This window comes from Tinamus guttatus, unplaced genomic scaffold (assembly GCF_059628265.1).
Source record: "Tinamus guttatus ecotype Peru unplaced genomic scaffold, ASM5962826v1 Tinamus_guttatus_pri_ptg000149l, whole genome shotgun sequence".
Lineage (NCBI taxonomy): Eukaryota > Metazoa > Chordata > Aves > Tinamiformes > Tinamidae > Tinamus > Tinamus guttatus.
In genome coordinates this window covers 67,096-91,929 of record NW_028288683.1, presented here as the reverse complement: position 1 = coordinate 91,929, position 24,834 = coordinate 67,096, and the positions used below count along the sequence as shown (strand labels likewise).

Below are 24,834 nucleotides of genomic sequence, written 5' to 3'. Positions count from 1 at the left end.
CAAATGAATTGCTGGCATTCTGCAGCCTAAGAGCAAACCATCAAGCACCCTGTAGAGGGAAAGTCAACCTGTCACCCACCTTCCTGGGGTGAATTACTTTTTCCCCCCTTCAATTAAGAGACCTATGCACTCTAGGCCTTTCTGATTGCCCCAATTCCAGATCAAATTCTAGGGTGACTGATAGAAATATCCAAAAGTTTGCAAAATCCCTCCTAAGTTTTCCTTCCCATCTTAAGATTAACTTATTCACATAGGAACTCTCAAATAAATATGAACTGCATCTCATATATTAATCATTTATATGTATGTCCAGGGAACACTGGTAAGTAGTTTATATCAATGTTATCTGGATAAAAGTGTCAAAGCTACAAGGCAACAGACAAGTATTCTATGATTCTATGATAAGTATCACATCCTACAAATTCTAAATTTTTACATTATTTTTGTTCTATTCTCTGTGTTAACAGAATTGGAAGAAAAATAATGTAAAAACTTCAAGGTCTGTATTTTCAATTTTTATGCAAACGATTTCCTTACTGAATTGAGGCCACAGAGTAAATAATTCTCCAACATAAATCTACATATCTGCTAGATATTAGGTTTCCCTCACTCCCATCTAACGTCTACAGGAATAGCAGGAAAATGCATATTCTTACCTTAAAAAGTTAGCAACTAGAAAAAAAAATCTTCCTGCTAGCAAAGCATTCTTACTTCTCCAGAGAAATGGACAGCATTTCAGCTCTGCTGCTTGACAGAATAAATCATGCATATATGATTTAGCCTCAGAACTGCAATTCTACAGATATCTACCCATCCAGGCTCACATTTGACTCACAGCTCCAACCCACTGCATACAATGTTCATCCTCTAACTTTATTTGCATCACCTTGAAGTTTCAGCATTTGCTTTTGGGAGCTTGGTAAGAGGCTTCAGGCCGCTACACGGGAAGCACCTTTGTGACAAGTTTCTGCCCTAGGCTGCTACTGTTCCAGCTGGGTAGTTCCTGGGTAGCCTACAAACTCCCAGCTACTCTATGGTGCATCTCTGTAGGACTACAGGCCGTGGTAGAAGTCTTTTCTTCACCCCCTCCTGTTGATTTTTTTTTTCCCCCCATTCTTTAAAAACACAGGCTTGAGTAAGTTCTAGACAGGCTTAAAATAAGTCACTTTGAAGTCAAAAGAAACTAAACCAAACTAAACCAATTTCCTGTCATGTAATATTCATGCTTAGTGTCTTCCCTAGGGAAAAAAAAATGTCCTACCAAAGAATTTAAATGTTTTACCTTTGAAATAGAAAGAAACAAAGTCCTCCATGTTCCCCCATTAGTCTAATTTAACAAATCAAAGACCCTGTGGATTCTTATTCCATAGACGTTTAGAAATTAATGCTTTTCATGTTGAGAATTTTCATGTCACATGAATAATTTTTAAAAGCACATATCAGACAAGATCAAAAAAGTGGAATTACTTTGCAATCCTCCCATCCTCTCACACTGTGTGAGCCACCTCACAACATTCCCTCAGCTCTAACTGCTGGGGAAAGCTTGGGACAATCACCTTACCAGGGCAAAACGCAGGCTGAAACCAAACAAGACTGTCAGTTACCAGGAACAGGAGACCTAAGACCGCATTGTGCTACATTTGCAGCAAAGAGATTAGTAGCATATGTCACAGCATCCTACACAACAATGACAGACCAGGAAAAAGCATAAAGAGCAGGAATAAACTTAAACCCCAGCTACAGCCAAACAGCATGCTGAAAAGCAGTGACCACCTAGTGGTTTTCTTGTGTACTGCGAGTTAGGACTGGTCTGGTTTAATCTAGAACTAGCTTCTAGAAGAAAAGAATATTCCTCTGGAGAACAAAGGATAATCAGCTCCAGGACTAAACCTGAAAGGAGAGCCTTAAAGACCGTCACCTACCTAGCAAGGAGAGTCTATAGGATCCTGGACTGACAAGTCAAGTCAAGTTTCAGAACACTCCTGGCCTGAGGAGGGAAATATCATATTTTGGAAATTTGTTACATTTTGAAAATTTAAAGTAGCTTTGTGAACTTTTGCTAAACATGGTTTCTGCAAATCATTGTAAAAAGATTCTCAGTTTCCCCAAGACCCATAGCATTTTATTATAAAAAAAATTAAGACAAGAAGACTATAAAAATAAAATATTCTGTATTAATGGGAGGGAAGAAGGAAAAAAAAAAAAAGCTATTTGCTACATAACTTCATTCATTCTCATTCAGAGAAAAGAATGACTTCTCCCTCCACTAGAATGGGATCCAGTGACTAGAAACAAGAACATTTTATTATCTCCTAATACACTGTAATCTAAGTCTCCTCATTTAAATCACAAAAGCTATTGTAAAACATATGTAGGCAAAGCAGAAATCTAGCCAGAAACCATGACAAATTGCTTAGAAGAATTGCCATGGAGGTTTTTTTTTTTTTTTTTTTTTTTTTAAATGCACAGTTTAATCTGAACAAGGGTAAGCAGGTTAAGTAAGGTTAATTAAAGTAAGGAGGTTGCTGAGGGCAGTTCTGATCAGAGGAGAGAATGGAGCAGCAGGAATGCAGGAGCAAAGACAGCACTGTCAAAAGCTTTTTCTGCACCTGCAGCCTTCTGGCCAGCTGCTAGCAAAGCTCTGCTCCTCTCAGACCCTGGTTTGGCCACACTGCTGCCAAAAGTCCATCCGTCACCAGCACAGAACTAACAAGGGACAAGATCAGTTCATTTGTCACAGAAACCAGGAGTATAAACTCATTCACACCAGGCCCCAGCTGACCCCTTCAAATCTAAATCACAGATTAAGAAGAAATTACATACCAAAATGTAATCAGTATTCGTGCATCACGCAACATGCTTCCAAGGAAACACTACTCGAAGTTGATGCTGTCACAGAATTCCTAAGTAAGGGGCTTCAAGTGTCCTTTAAAGTAAAGGGTTCTAAATTGTCAGAAAGAGCTTTGAAAGAGTCCATAGATTGCAGACATGAAAGATGGAAAAAAAAAAAACAGCAAAATTGCAAACTTAATACTGACAAGAGAAGAACAACTGGCAGATCAATAATTCAAGAAAAAAAAAAAAAGATACTGGCACAGAAATATACCAAGAAGAAACAGTAATGATATAAATGCACTCTTGGGACACATGCATAACTAAAGGGAAAACAGAGAGGAAGTAAAGAATGTTTAGAGAAGAAAAGTCGAAATAAATTATAATTTTATTTTTCATTTACTCTTGAAGATTTAAGGAGAAAACAAAACTATACATTCATTGATCTTTTTAAATAGGAATCAAAATTAAAATCCCCTTCCCCTTAAAACTGACATTTTAAGCAAGTGTTTGTGGCAGAAGTCTCCTCTGTACCCCAAAATTCTAGGCAATCATGGATTTTTAAAGATATTTCACAAGTTAATAGCAATAGGACAACAACATATCTTTAAGGAGAGCGTATACATACCTATAAGCTTATCAATTGCTAAAACTATACTTACAACAATAATAATATACATGATTAATGTGACAGCATTTACATGCTCCTACAATCACCTTTTTATTATTCCATCTTATTCATCTAAGCTTATGGTAAATAAAGTGTTTACATACTACTTAAAACAGCCTTTTTATGGAAAGGCAGCAATATAAGAGAGACATTGGATATCCGACTATAAAACATGAATCACAATCACAGTGCAGCACTGGATTGAAGAATGTATCTGTCAACTTTATCAGAAAACCTAAAAACTACAAACTACTATTTCAGTTAATCTACCTTATCGCAATCACATGCATCATCAGCACTAAGCACTAACTGCCCCTTTAACATGCCTGAATGCTGACCAAAAAAATGGCCAGTTATAAAGTAGGGGAGGAAAAATAAATAAATAAATAAATAAATAAATAAATAAATAAAGTGATTTCATCCATGCTACAGCAGATTTTACCTCCTGGTTGGTCTCATAAATGAGTGTCTAAAGTGACCTAATAATGCCAATGCACAGAGGGTATAAACTAGAAGCCCTCAGCATATTTCTCATTCAATATTTTGAATATTTAATATTTCATAATAATGGTTATAGGGAAATAGTGCATTCAATTTAACCAGCAGTCTACAGAAACATTTTTGAAAAGATAAGTTTAGGGAAGAGACCAAAAGTGATCAGGGCAGTGGAGGGATTGAAGGGCTTATTGACAAATAAAATATCTTGAGTGAACTGGCATATTAACTGAATGAAAATATGATAGAAAATGCAAATAGTTAAATGTGATACATAACATAAAGGACATTCTGCTTCATTTATGCATCAGCATTTCATAACAGCAGAATTGTAAAAGTGACCTTTTTAAAAATGTAAGTTCATAGTCAAGTAATAGTGCCTTAAGCTTTGAGTTTTAAGAACTAAAACCCAATAGTCTTCTTAAGCCCCTGGCAAGGCCAAAATTAAAGTTAAATAATTTCAGCTCCTGCTAACTGAAGTGTATGCTTGAGATATGTCAGGATAGGGTTTAGAAAAAAACATTCTTTTACTATTCTTTTATGAAGGTAAGTCAGAAGCAACTCCACTGAGGCCAGTAAAATATGTTTCCTTATTTTTAAGCATTATGGAGTTGATCACAGTTTAGAAGTTGCTCTGCATGGTCTGTCAACAGTGAATTTATAGTCTGACAACATATAAGCAAGAAAAATGAGAACAATATTTGCTTAAAGAGCTGAACAATCTACTGCTATTACAAAGAGAAAATTAATAATATAGACAGCTATTGTTTATGACTAACTGCAAATTTCTCAAATGTCAGTCCACACAGTTTATCCTGAAAGTATTCAATAGTAAATGGAGGTGTCATTGCACAGGTTGAATAAACTACAGATAAGTTTAGGTGGATCTGTCAAAGATATTTTTTTCATGATGAGTACAAAAATTCTTCCTTTTTCCACCTCCATTTCTATTTAATTGTGGCACTTCTTTTGAAACTAGGCCTAATAACTAGCTAATTGATATAAATACCATGGGATAACAGACCTACGACTAACAGGTTTTCAGTTTTCTGGTTAAATTAATTTCCCTTATTTTCTGAAGCATTATGCTGCAGTACAAATTTAGAAGCAAACGTATGTTTAAACCTATGGTATCCCGGTTGCCTTTGATATCCCACCTCTTGGTTATGTCAGTCACCATATGACATCCAATTACCCCAATGCCTCCTCTCTCCACCATTACCTTATCCATGTATTACAAATCCAAAGCTCTACCTGGACTCGAGCTGCAGAACAAGGGGCATTTCAAAGAGCTCTATCCTGGAGCTTTTAAGCAGTCCAACTCTCACCCAACTGCTGAGTTCAGACTCTCACTCATCATCCTTGTATCACTACAGCATGGGGCATGACTGGCAGCTTCCTCCAACACACCTAAGCAACCCCAACCTCTCATTAGACCTGCTGCCTTTGTAGCAGGCTGCTGCTAAGCTCTCTGCCCAGCAAACAGGGTGCCTAACAGAGCTCTCAGTTACCACCACCTGTATCCTCTGGTCTTGAGTAGCCCTGGCGCAGCAGTACTTCAGGCAATCACTTTAGGTTCAGGTGAACAACCATGTTCCCTCACAGAAAACCCTTGCATCACGTTCATAACCCACATGGCAGAATAACTGTGCAACCAACAGACTGTATTTTGAGGAACAATCAAGGAATTTGTAAACACTTTCAGTTTATTAAAACTCCAGCCTCTCCTCTTTCCATCCTCTATCCTTATTAATCATAGAATGCTTAAGGTTGGAAGGGACCTCTAGAGGTCATCTAGTCCAACCCCCCTGCACACACAGGGTCACCTAGAGCACGTGGCACAGGACTGCGTCCAAGCGGGTTTGGAAGATCTCCAGAGAAGGAGACTCCACAATCTCTCTGGGCAGCCTGTTCCAGTGCTCTGTCACCCTCACTGTTAAGAAATTTTTCCTTAAGTTCGTGTGGAACTTTTGATGCTTCAGTTTGTGGCCATTACCTCTAGTTCTGTCGGTGGCCACCACTGAAAAGAGACCAGCACCATCCTCCTCACTGCCTCCCTTGAGGTACTTACAGACACTGATCAGGTCTCCTCTCGGCCTTCTCCTCTCCAGGCTGAACAGGCCCAGCTCTCTCAGCCTCTCCTCATAGGGCAGATGTTCCAGGCCCCTGATCATCCTTGTGGCCCTGCGCTGGACTCTCTCCAGCAGCTCCACATCCCTCTTGTACTGTGGAGCCCAGAACTGGACACAGTACTCCAGATGCGGCCTCACCAGGGCTGAGTAGAGGGGCAGGATCACCTCCCTCGATCTGCTGGAGACGCTCTTCTTAATGCACCCCAGGATCTCATTGGCCTTCTTGGCCACGAGGGCACACTGCTGCCTCATGGTCAACTTATCATCCACCATGACGCCCAGGTCCCTCTCCGCAGAGCTGCTCTCCACAAGGTCGGTCCCCAGCCTGTACTGGTGTCTGGGGTTATTCCTCCCCAGGTGCAGGACCTTGCACTTGGCCTTGTTGAATTTCCTGAGGTTTTTCACCGCCCAGTTGTCCAGTCTGTCCAGGTCCCTCTGGGGTATCAGCACAGCCCTCTGGGGTATCAGCTACTCCTCCCAGTTTGGTATCATCAGCAAACTTGCTGAGGGAGCACTCTGTGCCTTCATCCAGGTCATTGACGAGTAAATTGAACAAGACTGGACCAAGGACCGACTCCTGGCGCACACCGCTAGTTAGAGGCCTCCAACTAGACTCTGCACTGCTGATCACCACCATCTGGGCTCTGCCGTCTAGCCAGTTCTTAACCCATGTCAGCGCCCACTCATCTAACTCACGCTGCCAGAGCTTGCCCAGGAGGATGTTGTGAGGGACGGTGTCAAAGCCTGGAAGAATTAATCCAAGTAAAAACAGAAGAAAGTTACTGAAGATCTTAACAAAAATAATCCACACCAACCTGATACTCTTCATGCCTCTAGCAAAGCAAATGCTCACTGCAAATCTCACTGCTACTTTCAGCTAAGGATTTTGCATTCCGTTTAGCCTGGACAAACTCTGCCTCTTTCTGGAGCTCAAAGGAAGGACCCTGTGAAACTTCCCATCTGAGGTCCCTGACGGGCTGACCTTCAAGAGCAGCTTCCCTTTCCCAGACCTCCAGACAACCACCCAAATCATAACGTTATCACCACCAAATGAAAACTCTCTGATGACACACAGCATCATTTTTCTTTCCCATGCGTAGTCACTGCTTTCCATGGGAAGTACAGGAGCTTCATTGTCAAATATACTGGCCATCAGGTTCATATTGTATCAAAATCTTAACAAAAAAAAAAAAAAACAACCCACACACATTCCCCTCATTTCTGTCAGAAGCCAAGAATTTCACCGGGTAGCCTCCCGGTGCAATACTTTATCACCGAGAACTGAGCTACCTTGCAGCTAGCATCTCCAAACATTTGGAAATTAGGATATATTTCTTTGAAGTTTCTTACTCACTTTTGTCAATGTTTATTCTATGCATAGCATCCAAATGCGTATCACTAAAGAGCATATTCTCATTAAAATACCCACACAAGCTGTACTCTGAACACAAGCCCAGAAGCAAAACTGCAGTTGAGATAATTCATTATCTCGTGCGAGAAAACAGCACCTTTCCTGCAGCAGCCAAGCTCCTGCAATCCCCGTGACACCATTTTACCTATATAGAGTGGGATGGCTCGTGTACAGCCCTTTCAAACTCACTGTACATCAGCCTCTTCAGGTGCAATTCCATGTTTTGGAAAGTGCAAATCTTAGTGCAAATTCCATCTTTTAAATACATTAAAAAAAAAAAAACTTCTAAAATTAAAGTATGCTTCAAATACTGTTAGCTTTAACAAACTTCAATAATCTGTCATTTAAGCCAAACTTACTATCACAAACTTTAGCCTATACTACGAAAATTACTTTCCCTGGGAATGTTCACAATACATATCATGATTTTGCAAGCAATTGCTAATTCACTGTTGATCTTTTAAAGGGAGTTCTATACCTGCATTTTTCTCTCACAGATTAAGGGACTATAAATACATGTTCAAACTTATTTTTTGAAAACAAGGAAGTGTTTAAGCCTTTAACTACTCAGTCAGTGTGACAATCAGTGTTCATTACTGACATAGCTAGAAATGAAGCGTCAATGGAAAATTTTGCAAATATGAAAAAAATTCATCAGGAAGAATAACCTCCCACTTGTAAATATAGAAGTTCCTCCTGCAGTGGTAAAGGTGAACAAACTGGATCAATTTAAACAAATGAAAAATAGACAAAAATTCATATATTTGAAATATGCTTGTGCATAACTAATGATATAAAAAGGAAGACACAGAAAATGATCTAAAAAGAATGCAAATCTTAAACCGGACAGATGCGGTCTTCTGGGGAACGCCTTTTTGCATGTTACATATTTTCAGTCACAAATAGCCTTGATACCCTGCCAGACACTGCAGTGAGAAGACTTCAAATCCCACTCATAGTAAGACAAAAGGAAAGTTAGCCAATAATCCTTTGTTAAACTATACAAAAATGAGCATAAACAAGGAAGAAAAGTTAGTTAACATTAGCTATACAAATTAAGCACTGTACCTACAAATAGGTTTAGGGTAAATAGGATGGTTCCAAAGCTCCTAAATATTCCTATACTCAGAAAAGCTCCTTCAAACACAAGTTTCAGCAACCAAGCAACATCTGTTACACTGAGATAGTTTAAAATGCAACTAATTATAATGGCACTCACTGTAATTATAAACTAAATGGGTCTTGGTGTCTGTGATAATAAGGAGCTTTACATACTCCACTTTAGAGGAAGTCTTCAAGACAAAATAAATAATATAAAGTAGCTCATACTCACTACGCAAATGCCAGGCTCTCACAAAACCTCTAAAACAGATTCTGCATAGTAACCCTTCCCATGCCTATTTTATATGACCTTTTTTAGACCTAATTAATGTTGCAAATGCTTTGAGATTAATGAACAAAAAATGATCTGTCAAGGAAAAATATTATTAGCAGACACACATTTTTGCCTGTGAAACATGTTACTGTTCGTACAAATGACTCTTCACATCCATCAGAAATCATTCATAAGTAGCAACTTTTGAAATAATTCACACTGAACAAAAATAAATTTATCTAGATATATTTCCAAAATTGGATTTTTTTGGTCACTGAACACATCCAGTTGCTTTCATGAGCAATATTCATTCTATAAATGTATTTTCAACTTCCAGCCTAATGTTTCTCACAAAGATTTGACACTATAATCTTTATAAGTGACTTCCCAGCCTAAAATACAGAAACGACCCTTGGAAACTCTTATGGTGATTTTGTAGGGCTGAAAATTTAAGGATATGAAGTACAATAACACTGTATTCTCTATCTCTCCCAAAATTAGCAGTAAGCTAACTTTTAAACCTTAAACAAACTTTCCAAATCTGGGCCTATAAAGCTTCTTTCAGATCTGAACCAGAAGCAAAAAAAAAAAAAAAAAATCAATTCAGGTTGAGAATAGTAAGTATAACTGCATATGTTAATTACACAACACTAAAGAAAAGATGTGTTATGCTTGTGAAGCAGTAATGTCAGGAAGACTTTTGTGTGTGAAAATATCACAGTGCAAAGGAAAACCCCAATGACTGTACACTCTTGTTTATAGCACACCAAGCTAAATTGAAATTTATTAAAAAACAACACATACTGTGAAAAACACCACAATAATATTTTGTCTCAAATATCATCAAGGATGATCCTGGAAACTAAAATTATTAACTTTGCTTACTTATTTTCTATAGTAATACTAACGCTACTAATAATCTACTAATATCTACTAATAATCATGAACTCAGTAAAGACTTCGATTTATCTCATGTAATCATTTTATCATGCTGTAATGCCAAATAATCCTTCAATTTTCTTTAGGTGATAATCATCTATATTCAGTACTAAAGTTGTATTTAGACAAAATTCTTTTTTGCCAATATAAATATATGCTGCTGCCAAGAAAAGTACTAATTTTATCCCTTACATTTTTGTATTTTGTTACATTTGTTTCACACTTTTCCATAGGCCAGCACAAATTTTTGTGCAGCAATATAAGGAACTGAATCTATGAACTCATCCACGCAAAAATTCGCGGCCGGGGGCAGGGGAGGAATTGTCCCTTAAACGGTGCCTCACATCAATTATTTTTGGGTTGTATTTATCTTAAACATTTACTGCATCAATTTCAGACCTAAAGAAAGGCTTACACATCTGAAGCCTTGATTAATTTTACAACCACTACAAAACAAAATAATAAAAGATATCACGTCACCTAACAACTTTGTCTCACAAACGGCCTTATAGTGTTCATGTCTATAACAGCTCTATAGCTGTTTCCATAGGATAATTCATTTCACAGCCCTGTTTTACTTTCCAGCATATTATCTGGGCTTTTTGGAAGCAAAGAAAATTACCTTCATAAACTAAGACTAAAATAAAATAAAATAAAATAAAATAAAATAAAATAAAATAAAATAAAATAAAATAAAATAAAATAAAATAAAATAAAATAAAATAAAATAAAATAAATTCTCTGCCTTCTTTCATTTCTAGGTTTTCTACTCTTCATATTAAACATATTGCATCTTCGTTTTTGGCTTCCTTTTTCTGTGTTGTTTTTAATATTGTTCTCTATTTCATATGCAATACATTTTTAAAATTCTGAATACTCATTTTGCTAATGAAACAGACCTGCCATATGTAAGGCAAGTTAATTTAGCTAACATTACAGTTATGAAAATAAATAGTTTTACAATTGAGAAATTAGAGAGGAAAACAGGATGGGTAAATTACCATATTTAGATACTGCTGCTAATCTATAGCTTTGCTAGAAATATGTAATTAATATCAATTATGTAATGCCTCTTAGTACCTATTTTCAGCCTTTTCCCTTCATTAATGGGCATTTTGCAACTGCTTAAGCTTGTGGTTTCTATCTCAATTATCAGCAATTCATCCTAACTTCATGACCGGAGGAAGAAAAGTCCTAATTGTAACTGTTCTGCAAAATATTTTATCTTGCAAAAATAAATAAATAAAGTGTTCTAGGTGGTAGTCATTTTGTCTCCTCAGATCCCATTTTACAGCATATTTAAAAAAGGGGGGAGGAGTTTATGCTAATAAAAAATGTTTTCATTAAGTACATGTCATTTCAATATTGAAATAAACCTGTTCCCTCTCATATAATAGGATTGAGTATGTCGACATGACCTGTATCTTGGTTCAGTTATTGTTTCAGTAATCAGCATGATCTGCTTGGAAATGCATAGAATTTCACAGCCTTGTACTTCTTTCTTTCATCAAGATCACAAAAAATAGATACCAGAAATTATCTACTTTATTTATCTGGCTTTTATTTATCTAGCTTTTTCCTTACAGTTAAAGAGGGGAAATACTTTTGGTGAAGAAAAAATGAGGAGCATTAAGAAAAATATATGGAAAAAATATTTCCAAGTCATATGCAAAATATATATATTTATATGTCAAAGATGAAGAAGATAACCTGGGAAACCCAACCAATTATGGTAATGGATTTTTTTTTAAACCATACCCAAAAACTCTGGATATCAAAAATGGATGTGAATTAAAAGCTTAGACCTAAGGCATATTAGCCTGCTACTCTAAGCTCTGCCTGCTTGTTTTTCCTCAAACACCTGCTTCAGATTGAACAGCATTCATGGAGCCTGTTAACAGGATAAAGGTATTCCGTTTTCAAGTCTGTGTTTTGAAAGTAAGTACATGTGCTAGTACAAGTTTTTTCATCAGCTTTTAAACTAATATAAGGTATGGACTGGTTGGCGATACGCATTTAATACAGAAGCTTCCAGGGGGAAATGCAGGTCTGTGAGACAACAATTTAGTACAGATTATAATAAGGACAGAACAAGCAGACAGCTGAATAAATACAATCTACAGAGAAAGTGGGGATTGGAGGTGTCAGTACTGCTGACAGGTATAGGAAAAAATCTCAGCACAAATCTATTGCTTATTAACTTAAGTGTTTTTTGGAGTGTTTATAAACGCACCTAGAGATCTTCCGAGTTCACCGATACTACCGTTTGTTTTATAATTCATAGATTAAATCCTTCACAAGAAATAAAATTAAAGAGGAAGGAGGAGCAACGATTTATGCAAATTCTTTCCTTTGATACTCTTTAAATATTTAAAAAATTCCTCACTGTGTCATGTGGTTCTGCTTCTTCTTGAATAGAGATTTTTGCATCTAAACACAATCTTATGCAACGAATAATCCCTTCCTATTGCTCCTTAATTACTCTCCTTCCCCATTTTTCAAAGCAGATGTTTTATGTAGCAACTAATATAATGATGTCTTGCTGTTCAAATTCATGGCAGTAACCCACATTCACAAGAGTGGTATGTTGGCAAGCACATAAACACAGGCTTTCTAGTCTTCTCTAAGTAGCATATATCTATGAGGAAAGGATGTGAAAAAAAATGTATCCTCTTAGCACTACAACGGCACAATCAAAAATCCTTTTTTATACTGCACATATATTAAAAACAAACAAACAAACACAGCTTGCATACCTAGAAATGAATGGAATCTGTCTTGGAAGACAGATATTCCCTTTCCAAAGGCACCCAGGGTATTTTTTGTTGTTGCTTTGCTTTTTTTTTTTTTCCCTCATATTTGAGGTATAACTTCTAAATATAAACACTCCAAAAAAAAACCTCATGAAAGCAGGCAGTGCTACATATATCTTCATCATTGGTCCCACCCATCTTCGTTAGCCTCTTGGCATTTCCCAGAACGAAGCCCATCATCTAAATCCAAGTTGAAACACCTGGAGTCTGGAGTATTGAAGCGATACAAATTCAGTACACATGGTGACTCTTAACATTGCTATTGTTTGGCCCTCTAACTTTACTTAAAATGTTGAACCCCACTATTTGCAAGATAGGTTTGGGGTAATGCAGAGGCTGTGATTTGCTTTTGACTGCTTTTGTAATTTTTCCCCTCGTTTCTGAAGTTGTTTGTTCCGTGTTTCTGGCTGCACAGCACCGCCGCACCGCAGCGCCGAGCCACAAAATGGCGGCCGCCCTCGCCTCGCCTCGCGGCGGGCGCGGCACTACAGCTCCCATGGTGCCGCGCGCAGGGGCCGCGGCTCCCGCCTCCCGCAAGGCGCCGTCTGCGCCGTCTCCGCCATCTCCTGCTCGGGAAGGTCGCGCCGGGCACAGCGCTGCGAAGCCGCCATCGCTGCCGCCATCATGCTCGCTGGGGCTGTGCGCAGGTTTGCCACCTCTGCCGTCCGCAGGGTCCACTACGAGGATGGGCCAGGGAAGGTGAGGCGGGGAGGAGGCCCCGGGCCGGCCCGGGGGTCGCGGGGAGGAAGGGGCCTGCGTGCGGGTGGGCAGTGGGTAACGGTCGGTAACGGCCTGTGGGAGGGCAGGTAACGGCTGGTAACTGTCCGCAGGAGGGCGGGTAACGGCTCGTAACGGCCCGCGGGAGGGAGTGCAAAGGCTCTTCGGGGACGGGGCGATGGGAGAGACACCCCTGAAGGACACTGCGGCGGGCGCGCAGGCGCCGCTGCTGCAGCCTCGGGCTGGGCTGAGGCGGGCCGCAGCTCCCGGAGAGGCCGCGGATGGGATGAGGGGGCCCGTCCTGCCGGGAGGCGCTCAAGGTGAGCTCAGGGCCCGGTAGGCCTCGGCGAGGGCTTGGCCTGTAATCGGCTCTTGTGGTTCCAGTGAGGTGGATGTTGAGGTCAGGCACAAGGTAATGACTGTCCTTGGACCCGTGCCCTGGCTGGCATGGGGCTTTGGACTTTTTACCATTTTGCATTCCTTTCACTGTTACCTTCTGTGCCCATGGTACAGACGATGACTATTGCAGTATGAGGGGGGAAACAGTGATACTGTAAAAGCTTTCTGATGTACCGTATGCTTAGCATGATGTCTTAAAATGTTCCTAAAAACTAACTGTACGCACCTAATTAACATGACCAAATCCAATCAAATGATAGAAATAACCTTTTCAGAATGACAGGAAATAAATACTGGAACATTTTGCAAACTGTGGGTTCTCAATGCTCACAGACACTTGAACTTCAGTGGAGAAGGCCCTAACCAAACTGGTCTCATTTTACTCTACTTGGAGGTGATGAACCAGGTGACCTGCAGTGATCACATCCAGCCTAAGTGAGACTCCCTTCATAGGAGGGAGGAAAATTCTTTTGAGAATAAATGTTTGGTGTGTCAGTTTGAATCTGCATGTTAGTGGTGAGGATGCAGTTAAGGTATTTTATATTGATTACAAAGCTAAAACTTAATTTCTTTTCTAGAATATTCCATTTTCCATTGAAAATAAATGGCGACTACTGGCAGTAATGTGTGCATTTTTTGGAAGTGGTTTTGCTGCCCCCTTTTTTATAGTCAGACACCAGCTCCTTAAGAAGTGAAGAGGATGGAATATACTCCTGCTGACTGGGTAACTGACTTTTTAAATACTCAAACATAGTGGAATCTGATCAAAACAGATTAATGTGTCAAAACACACCTACAACTGTTACTACAATTTATAAGCTTTCCCAGACCAGATGCTCAGTGTGTGGTCTGAAGTTGCTGCCTAAACTGCTTAAAACTCTGAGAATAGGTTTAATTTGTTTCACATGGCTGCTGAGCTGTCTTTTTTCCTGTGAACTCTAACTGCTCAGAGGCCATGCTTCTCTAACTTTGGTGGTCTTCGAATGGGCAGTAGGATGGCATTTGGCCAAAAAAAAAAAAAATCCACCTCCTTTAGAGAAACAAGGCTAGGAATATTGGCACATGTGATGTGAACGAAACAGTATGAGGCAACTGTGACACTGTAAACGCTTTCTGATGTGCCAATTAAAACTGGGAAACAAGACTTCCTGAAGTTCATTTTTACCATGTTAAATAATGGTGATGCCCATGTACTGCACTCATTTGTTTACTATGTAAACTGCACCTCCTAAAACAAGGTATTTAAAGCTATTTTAGCACAACTGATGCTATATTAACTGATATTTAATGTTGATGACCTTTGCGTACAAAGCAAGCCTCCGACATTGTTTGGACTCTGCAAGTATGCCATTTCCAGCTGGAAGGTTTCCGCAATTTATCTAAGCTTAACTGATTCTGTCTTGCATATAACTGGAACTGCTAACTCCATAATCTGAGACGTGTCAAATCTTGCTGGGAAGCTGAGATGACCTAAGTAACTCTTGGAAGGGAATAAAATGCTCACTTGTATCCCATAACCAGAAAAAAATTCTCTATATAAAGTTAATTGTCACTCTGATACTTTTGGCTACTTAGCTTTTCTTTCTTTTATGTGAAAGAAAAAGTATAAGATAGCTTTTATAAATTCATAAACTTCATATAAAAGTTAATGTCAAGTTTTTAAACCTGTTAATTCTCCTCTTTTTCTTGTAGAGTTGAAACCTTCTACACAGCAGCTCTCAATGTGAAAAGGATGACTGCAACTGTGTAACATGCTGAATGTGTCTGTAAATAAATCTGAATCTGACTGCCTGACTCCTATTTTGTGAAACTTTTCAAGTTTTAGAATGAACTGGATATCCTAAGTCACTTTGCAATGCTATGTGGATATCTTGGGATAGTTTTCAGATTACTCAGAGTCATGATGTGGGGTAGTTTAGCCAGTACACCTGACAGTGGGTGTATTGTCAATGTGACCTCTGCTACAGAACTGGTCTTCAGTATTTCAGGTTGATTAGTTGGGAACCGGCTTTGCTTTGGCTTTGATTCCATGCCTAAGAGTCTCTAAGGAACTTCTGTTGAAGTTCTTCTGTGAAGAGGTCCAGTAAGCTCTTACTGCCGCTTTGAATACGGGAGTTGCTCCTATTAGAAGCTCTAACTGATTTCATTAGTCTACAAGTGGTAAAGGGGCTAGAAACAAGTAAAGCAGCAATAATTACAACTCCTGCCATAAAACTTGTTTGATAATAGGGATTTTATAGCTTAAAAACTTTTTAATAATTACTTCAAATTAGTTGCTACAGGGAGTTAATCTTTTGTTCAGTTCAGGAGCCAGAACTGCATTAAGGGCGCTCCATTAAGAGCAATCTCTGAACTAGCCTGGCAGCTAGTGCTGTCAGGATTTTTCTACCAAACTGAACATGATTATCAGATACGTAAATTAATGGCTCTGTTGATGACATGGGCAAAAAGTCCATCTGTGCTGCTGTCATAATAGAGGGGAACATCTATTTTTTTTTTTTTTAGCAGTTCTTGACTGTGACTACTTAACTGGCTAAATGCATAACATCTTAAATGCACTAGCCTAACCCAAGTATTGCTTATGCTCTCCTTTCAAATAATGCCGTAAATGGTATGCTGAGTCGCCGCCTTTGCATGTGTGGTTTTTGCGTGTGTGTGCTATTGGTTTGTTTTTTGTTGTTTTCCCCTAAAACAAGCTGCTGTTCTATAGTAATAGGGCTTGCAACATCTGTCAGTCCCAAGACCTAAAGACCCCTGTCACAGATGTGGGGGTTCCATTAGCCTAGTTCAAGCCTAGGCTAGTATCTCTTGGTCATCAATTAAGATCAGCAAAAGTGTGTATAAGGGAAATAAGCTACAACAGTGGTCATTAGGTGCCCTGTGGTATCTTCAAATTCAAAATCTTCATCTTCAAATTATGAATAGTGTTGAAAAGTGTGTGGGTCTCCTTTGCTTTGTGGTGCAAAGGAGGAAGTCTGGCTCTGGTGTGCAGAGCAAATAAGGGAAGGCCATTGCATCTCTTTGTACATGAGAAATGTAATTCTCTTAACTTCCACTGGGTATTTAATTTGTAGCTAACTCACTACTGTTTGTTCACATGTTAAATAACCTTTTCATAGTTTGTCCCCCAACCCTTACACTTAAGACTTCGATAGATTAGTTAAGAGCCAAGAACATATGTGAAGATTTATCTTGGTCTTCTGTTCCTTTAATCTTCTCTTAAAATCTTTCTGAATATCATTCCCTTCCTTGTACTTTAAAATATGCTTTTGAGCATGGGTGGTTAAACTTGAACACTTATTTCAGATGAATTTTTAGAATCTTCTTCCTCTCAGGGTATATTCTAAAACTAATCATCTCTTTTATAGCATTGTTTTAGTGATGATGGATTAGAGTCATTTGGGAACAAATTGGCCTCCAAGGCTGCTAGTTTTTAAGAACTGATCAAATTATGACCCTGTTTCACTCCACCACCACCTTATAAAAATTACTCATGAGTATCACTATACCTATAACCTTGCATTTCATGCTGTTTTTATTCAATCTCTATTACTGCAACTATAGGGCATACTGTAGGGTAAGAGCTGAAACTGCTGACCTGAGAGTTGTTTTCCAGCTTCCATCTACTGCATGCTCCTCTGTTTGCCAGTAAGAGTAATACAAAATTAATCCACAGCTTCCCTGCTATGAGTAGATTGGCTGAGCAGATGTATCATGTTAGCCATGAACTAACATTTGATAAACCCATGTTTAGAGGTCCCATTTTTAATTCTATGTCTTAATTTTTCAGTCTTTTACAGTCTTTTAGTAGAACTCTGTAGCTTTTTTAGTCTAATCTGCTCATTCTTTTCCTGCTTCCCCATATCTACAGATTAAGAACACTTGCTCTATTTGATCTGTACACTTTACCAATTATTAGTGTTGTTTTTTAATGAATCACCTCTATCTTTTAAGTTTTAAAATGAGTAGACTTATTCTCCTTTATTGTAATGTAACATTGCTCATGCTTTCAAAGCTGGAGCTCCTTTGTTTCCACTGTTCATAGGCATCGCTTGAGCAGTTTGTAAACTCTTAAGTGCTGTTGGTTATCAAGCCCATAAATTCTGTTTGACCCTACTAATTTATTGCCTTAGTTTTTCAAACTTCCAGCTCTAACAAACAGGTTACCAGCTCTTTCTTTTAATCTTTGTGAATGCAAACTGAGGTATTCTGATCATGTTACCCAGACTTTATTTACTCACTGTTCAACAAAACTGAAGAAGTTGGTTTGGTTGCTTAGGTAGAAAACAGTTTTCAACCAGATATATGTAAGCACCTATCATTTACATCAGATATGGCAGGATTTAAGTTCAGTTATTACTTCCTTTTTAAGACTCTCTACTGTTTTCTTACAAACTGCTGAAGGGGTAAATTATGGAAACTTGAGGTAGGTTCATGACATATCTGCTACTGCTAATCACTGCTCACACCATCCTTCACTTTCAGGCCCTTCCCAGCCCCACAGTGTTAGAAGTCTTTGGTACCAGAATAGAGCAGAGTAAGTAATCTCTGGTAGAAAACGCTGTGCTAGACTCAGGAAGCAAATAAGGAACACACTCTAAAGAAAGAGGAACCTTTACAAAAGTGTTAAATCTTTAAATAGCAGCAGAATTGGCTGCTTGGCACCTTGCAGTTTTCTTCAAGTGAAGGGAAGCAGCCCAGCAACCCCCATTCTGCCTTCCTTCTCCAAGAGTTAAAAATTGGAGTTTCTAGAAATAACATGCTAAAAGATAACATGCTGAAAGTATTTGTATGGGGAGATCAGAGATTAGGGAAGAACCTGCACCACCACACCTATACAGTGTAACCCACAGCATGCTGATTTTTACAGTGGCATTTTGGTATCTCCCTAAGGCACCTTCACTGGGTAGAAAGTAAATTAATTCAGAAAAGGAGGTAGAGAAATAAGCCTTTGAGTGTTTAAATGTTATAAACAAAAAGCACTTTGAAGTACTGCTTCTCTATTGCTAAAATTATTTGTGGGAAACTAGACAAGACCTAAAGGAGGGCTGGGACATGTTACAGGTGTGTGAATGCTATTTTAGTTGCTAGCTGTAAGGAAAAATCCCTTATGGCATCTGATATATAACAAGAAAAGCAGGATAGGGGGTAATATAATTTTACCCCTTCCGCAAATTCTATTTTGACTATATTTATGAAACTATATGAATGAAACTATAGTTTCACTTCATTTCCAGAAAGGTTCACAATTCAGTATTTAATATTATCAAGTATCTGTCAAGCAATTTTGCATTTTACCTTTAAATCTAAGAAGATATAATTTAGAAGATGCCCTTGTGTTTTGATACTTGGGATGCATTTCTTTGGCTTGCTGTAGAACATAAATGTTCTACATTTCCATAAGTACAGCCAAACACTCAGAAAGACCTTGTAAAAATCAAACTAAGTTTTTGGAGGGGGAGAGTGCGTCACAGATTAGACATTTTTAAAATAAGCCAGGGTGAAGCTTCATTACAAATAGGATGGCAAAGAACCTCTCCAAGTATATGGGATTACATAGCTCAGAGGCATGCGCGGTCGCCCATTCTTTAGCAAAATGAGAGCAAAGGAAACGCAGTCGAGACAACCGCAAGGAAATCAGCAATTTAAATTTCTCGTATCATATGAAGCGACACGCTCAGAGCTAATCGTGATCGCTCAGGCAGGTGTCATTGTGGACAGATGAACTAAAACATCTGCTCAGGGTACAGCAGTAGGTAATCAAGAAGGCAAGAATGATGTTAACCTCCCTAAAGCAAGAAGAGGAAAACATAATTGCAAATACCAGAGTGCCTCTCGCTATGCAAGTGGTGTGCCATGCTCAGGGCACCACCTGGGATTTTCTCATTCTACCTGGCAAGATGAAAAAAATGCAATAGTTTCAGATATGGAAGCATTTCAATATGAAGGAGAAGCAGACTACTAGATGGAAAAAGGAGGAAAGGAAGGAAATAGGTGAAAAATAACGCTTTTCCCACTATGAAGAATTTACTGCTGCTCCCATCTCCAAGCTGTGACTGCTCCATTGGGTTAGTCAACTGAAGAGGGGTTTTTGGTTTGGTTGTTTTGGTTTGTTAGACTGTTTTTAAGGATGAAAAAATACCAGAGCACCAACATTCAAGACCTCTTCCACTAAGCAGGATACTACCCTACAGGAATGAAATTTAGTACTGAACTACAAAGTGAAAAAAAGCCTCAATTATATTAAAAGGATATTATGTTTCACTAAGTTAATCTAGTGAAAAAAACCACATATTTGCTTTCCAGGTCAAAGCTTTCTGCAATTTCTATTCAGCAATAAATTTTACAGTGCATCTTCTTTAAGTCCCATTTTCAGAGATTTTTCTTCTCGTAAAGAACAGAAACTTCAACTTTTGCTCAGTTATGCCTTGAAGCATCAGGCAGTAACCCGTGCTGGGGATAGGACACTACTTGTGATGCTGCACACTCCTGAACCAACATGAGAAACCCCTATGTGATTGATAGATACGTGAAATATCTGTGCACAAGAAACCTGGGCCAAGATGGGCCAAGTTTTCTTGCTTTGAATTTTAGCTTCCTAAGCTAACGACAGACATTTGAAGTGATATGATGCCTTATACAGTAATTAGACTATGAGTTATTCCCATACAATTCACACACCAATTAAATAATACAGTACAAATTTGACATCCTTTCTAATATAAGTTAAAGCTACTATGTGCCCAGGAGGGGAGGCGGGGGTAGTCTTGGCAGCCAGAAATACTTATTTCTATTGCACATTAACACAGGAATACAGAACAGCTCAGAGGTTTATAAACAAATAGCGCTTGAGCAAGAAAACACGAAAGTGGCCGTGCGGTTGCCATGACAGTCAAGTGAGGAGCAGCCGGTGCTGGAGCCGGGCAGGAGCTGGAGCTGGAGCTGGGGCCGGAGCTGGAGCCGGGCAGGAGCTGGAGCTGGAGCCGGAGCCGGGCTGGAGCCGGGCCGGAGCTGGAGCCAGGCCGGAGCTGGGCCGGAGCTGGAGCCGGAGCCGGGCTGGAGCCGGGCCGGAGCTGGAGCTGGGCTGGAGCCGGAGCCGGGCTGGAGCCGGAGCCGGGCTGGAGCCGGGCCGGAGCTGGAGCTGGCCTGGAGCTGGAGCCGGGCCGGAGCTGGGCGGGAGCCGGGCCGGAGCTGGGCTGGAGCTGGAGCTGGGCTGGACCTGGAGCCGGGCTGGAGCTGGAGCCGGTCTGGAGCTGGAGCCGGTCTGGAGCTGGGCTGGAGCTGGAGCTGGAGCCGGGCTGGAGCTGGAGCCGGTCTGGAGCTGGGCTGGAGCTGGAGCCAGGCCGGAGCTGGGCCGGAGCTGGACCTGGAGCCGGGCTGGAGCGGGGCTGGAGCTGGAGCGGGGCTGGAGCTGGGCGGGAGCTGGAGCCGGGCCGGAGCTGGAGCTGGGCCGGAGCTGGAGCCGGGCTGGAGCTGGAGCCGGGCCGGAGCTGGGCAGCAGCTGGGCGGGAGCTGGAGCTCGAGCTGGGCTGGACCTGGAGCTGGGCTGGCGCTGGGCTGGAGCTGGGCGGGAGCTGGGCGAGAGCTGGGCTGGAGCTGGGCTGGAGCTGGAGCCGGGCTGGAGCTGGGCCGGAGCCGGAGCTGGAGCCGGGCTGGAGCTGGAGCTGGAGCCGGGCTGGAGCTGGGCCAGAGCTGGAGCTGGGCGGGAGCTGGAGCCGGGCTGGAGCTGGAGCTGGGCTGGAGCTGGAGCTGGGCTGGAGCTGGGCGGGAGCCGGGCTGGAGCTGGGCCGGAGCTGGAGCTGGAGCCGGGCTGGAGCTGGGCCAGAGCTGGAGCTGGGCGGGAGCTGGGCTGGAGCTGGGCTGGAGCTGGGCGAGAGCTGGGCTGGAGCTGGAGCCGGGCTGGAGCTGGGCCGGAGCTGGAGTTGGGCGGGAGCTGGAGCCGGGCTGGAGCTGGGCCGGAGCTGGAGCTGGAGCCGGGCTGGAGCTGGAGCCGGGCTGGAGCTGGGCCAGAGCTGGAGCTGGGCCGGAGCTGGAGCCGTGCCATGGGCGCCGCAGGTTGGGCTTGTTCCCAAAAGGCCAGGGTCACGCCAGGGCTGTAGGACAGCTGCCCCCAGTAAAGGGGAAAAAAAACCTAAAAGACATTATTCAGTTAGCTTCCTCCATCTATGGGGGGAAAAAAACAACTTTTTTTTTGTCCTTCAGTTTCATGGACAATAAAATATAGAGGGTGAAATGATTCACACACGCACACACTCACACACACAGCCCACAGTCATAGTAGAGCTGGGACAGCATCATCCACCCTGTGTTTTAAGATCCCTGCCCATTCTCCTCACATTGAGGTATGTCAGATAGCCATAAGACGTGTAAATCATCGAAATTTTTTGTCAATATTTCCTTGGGAGGATACAGATTAATTCTCCACATTAAGTTGACCTTGCAATGGGAATCAGGGGAACACAGTAACACACAGCAGCAGGTTTTGACAGGGCAGCGGTACTGACCGCCTGCTCCTGCAAACTGCACGTGCCAATCTCTGACCAGCTTCCTAACTGACCTCTGCTTGCTTTCATACAGCAAGAAGAAAAATACTAGTTGTTATCCAGCATAATATGCTCAGTAAGTTTGACTTCCATTTAAATAAATTTAAAATAATAGTATTTAGAGGAATTACTCTGCTGCGCTGTTCGATTTTCTGTTTCAGCATTCAATGAATAACATTATGCTCTGTTTTTTATAGCACTGCCACCTTTTCCATTAGCTAGGTGGAGCACACAGCTCTTTGAAAAATGCCAGTGTATAAATAGTGTTGCAGAGAACCTAACTGAACTTCTAAGAGCCAGCAACAAAATGTAGAGATGTACCTTGCTGGTAAAGTGGTGATGGAAAAAAACGAGATAGGAGAGGGCAGGGAGAGGTTAAGGGAAAGACTGTGGTCTGTGGTCAAAGCTTATGAATTTTTTTTCCCCTACACTTTTTGACTGCACCGGTAGAATCTGGAATTGCTCATGGGTTAGTTAGCCTACAGGGAGCAGAAAGTGTGTTCCATCACTTGGCACTAAATGTGCTCTTGGAAAGAGAGGAAAGGTCTCATCATCAGGAAGGGAAAAACCTCGTAGTCACTGACCTGCTGCATCAGTCTGCCCTGATGTTCGACAAAACAGGCCTTTGCTGTTAACTGCAAAACTGTCCCACTTGCCTGATACAACAGTAGGATAGGAAAAAGAATATACATATATGTACACACACATAGATCATTAACGTGAATGAAGAATTCTTTTCGTATGTGTTCATGAGCCATCATCCAGGTAACAGAAAGAGAGAGAGAGCTAAAGACGCATCTCCAAAGAGGAGCCGCTCCCGAGGGCGCCGCACGAGGCCGTTCGCCGCCAGCCCGCGGCAGGGACGGCTCACGGGCAGCTCCAGACGTGCCCGTCCCCACGCTCCAAACACACACAGACCACACGTCTCCCCCACTGCTGCCACCTGTCTTTCCTGCTTGTTTTTCCACATGTGTGGATGCCCTCCAAATGCCCTCCAAATGTCCTCCAGCATTGCAGAAAATTGTTTTCAGCCAGACAGCAACAGTGGCAGCTCTCCTCTCCCCAGCCCAGCTGGACGCATTTACACGCCAGCTTTCCAAAGCTGCGGAGGTGGAAAAGGTTGGCAACGTGTAAAACGTATCATCTTCCCAATTTGTTTGGTAGGACCACGGCGGGGGTGCGGGCGCCAGCCTGGGGCCGGGGCCGGGGCCGGGCAGAGTCTCCTCCGCAGATGGGGCGGGGCTGAGCAGGAGAGGCGGGAGCTGCAGCCACGCGGCCTGCGCGTGACCAGGCAGCTCATTGGGCGGCCTCGCGCGTGATCCCCTCGCTGATTGGCTGGTTGGGTTGCTGGGCTCCGCGCGCTGCGGGCGGCGCGGGGCTGCTCCGGGGCCGGGGGCCCCGTCAGTTGTGTTTAACCCTGCGTACAGGGCTGCGGCTCGGCGGCTCGGGGAGCCGGCTCCTCCGTACGGCTGCAAATGGCGCCCGAGCAGGGGCCGAAATAGGCGACAAACACGCTTGTCGCACCAGGGCGTAGCTCGACTGAACGAAGGCTGAAAGGAAGCCACGCGCACACAAGTGCCTCCTGCAGGACCCGGCCTGCCCGCGAGCAGGGTCTGTGTAACCGCATTGTCGTGGCACTGCAGAGATCCTTGTGCTCGTGTCCAGCGGCAGTGAGGAAGAAGGGAAGGGCTGCAACGGTTCTACTCCAGGAGAATTGCTGGAACGCCTTTTTAGGAAGAAACTGGTCAGGAAACAAACATCCAAGAATACTGTCTTGGGAAAATGATGATAACGCACTGTCAGAACCAGATCAAGAAGAAAAGGAAAATCCAAAAGAGAGTGTAAAAGAGATACCTACAAAAATATAGAAGGGCAGATGAGCCCGTGCTATCCTGTAGAAATGGGAAATGGCACACCTTGCAGCTTGAGAAAAAAACCTACCCGGATCAGACACGGCAATGTCCACCTGCCATCCAGAAGCTAATCATGAGATCCTCTCTGTAGCCAAAATCACAGTTTGTGAATATGAAGTGGTTATACTGACACCTCTGTTATGCAGCCATCTGAAAGAGAGGTTCAGGCCTTCCCCTGTGAAAGACATCTTTTGCCAGCCAGGATAGCCACTTAAATCCCATAACCTGGAGCAGCTGGAGAAACAGCAAGAACTGATGAAGATACCTTTTAGAAAAATTAAGGAGGAATGCATTCAATAAAAGGGTTTTTTTTTTTTTTACATCTGTAAACTAGCGGACAGCCCTCTATTTTACAGTTCACACCTGATCTCACACTGGATTACGAGGTTTGATAGCTGAGGGGATTTGCCGTGCGGACACGCAAATCCCCTCAGCTATCAAACGGATAATGGACCTGCCTACACTTCACATGCACTCACAACATTTTTCAGCAATGGGGGATTCAAAACCACACAGGGATACCTCACTCACCCACAGGCCAGGCAATTGTCAAGCTGCTCACAGCACTCAAGACTATGCTAAACAAATCAAAAAG

General features: G+C 41.8%; 1 protein-coding gene and 1 non-coding gene across 3 annotated transcripts; both read left to right on the top strand.

Annotated features, from left to right (window-relative positions):
• Positions 1 to 13,239: 13,239 nt before the first annotated feature.
• On the top strand, positions 13,240 to 15,547 carry COX7C (cytochrome c oxidase subunit 7C). 2 transcript variants are annotated; one of them, XM_088522094.1, is made up of 3 exons: positions 13,240 to 13,366; positions 14,362 to 14,507; positions 15,476 to 15,547. In XM_088522094.1, the coding sequence occupies exons 1-2, from the start codon at positions 13,292 to 13,294 to the stop codon at positions 14,476 to 14,478; spliced, it is 192 nt and encodes a 63-aa protein (XP_088378220.1). In that variant the 5' UTR covers positions 13,240 to 13,291; the 3' UTR covers positions 14,479 to 14,507; positions 15,476 to 15,547. The 2 variants fall into 2 exon arrangements, with proteins under 2 accessions (XP_088378220.1, XP_088378221.1); XM_088522095.1 differs by having other exon boundaries at positions 14,362 to 14,515; positions 15,485 to 15,547.
• On the top strand, positions 14,842 to 14,904 carry LOC148595160 (small nucleolar RNA Z39). Its single transcript, XR_015913222.1, has one exon. It is a non-coding gene; the product is annotated as a small nucleolar RNA Z39 (small nucleolar RNA).
• Positions 15,548 to 24,834: the final 9,287 nt, after the last annotated feature.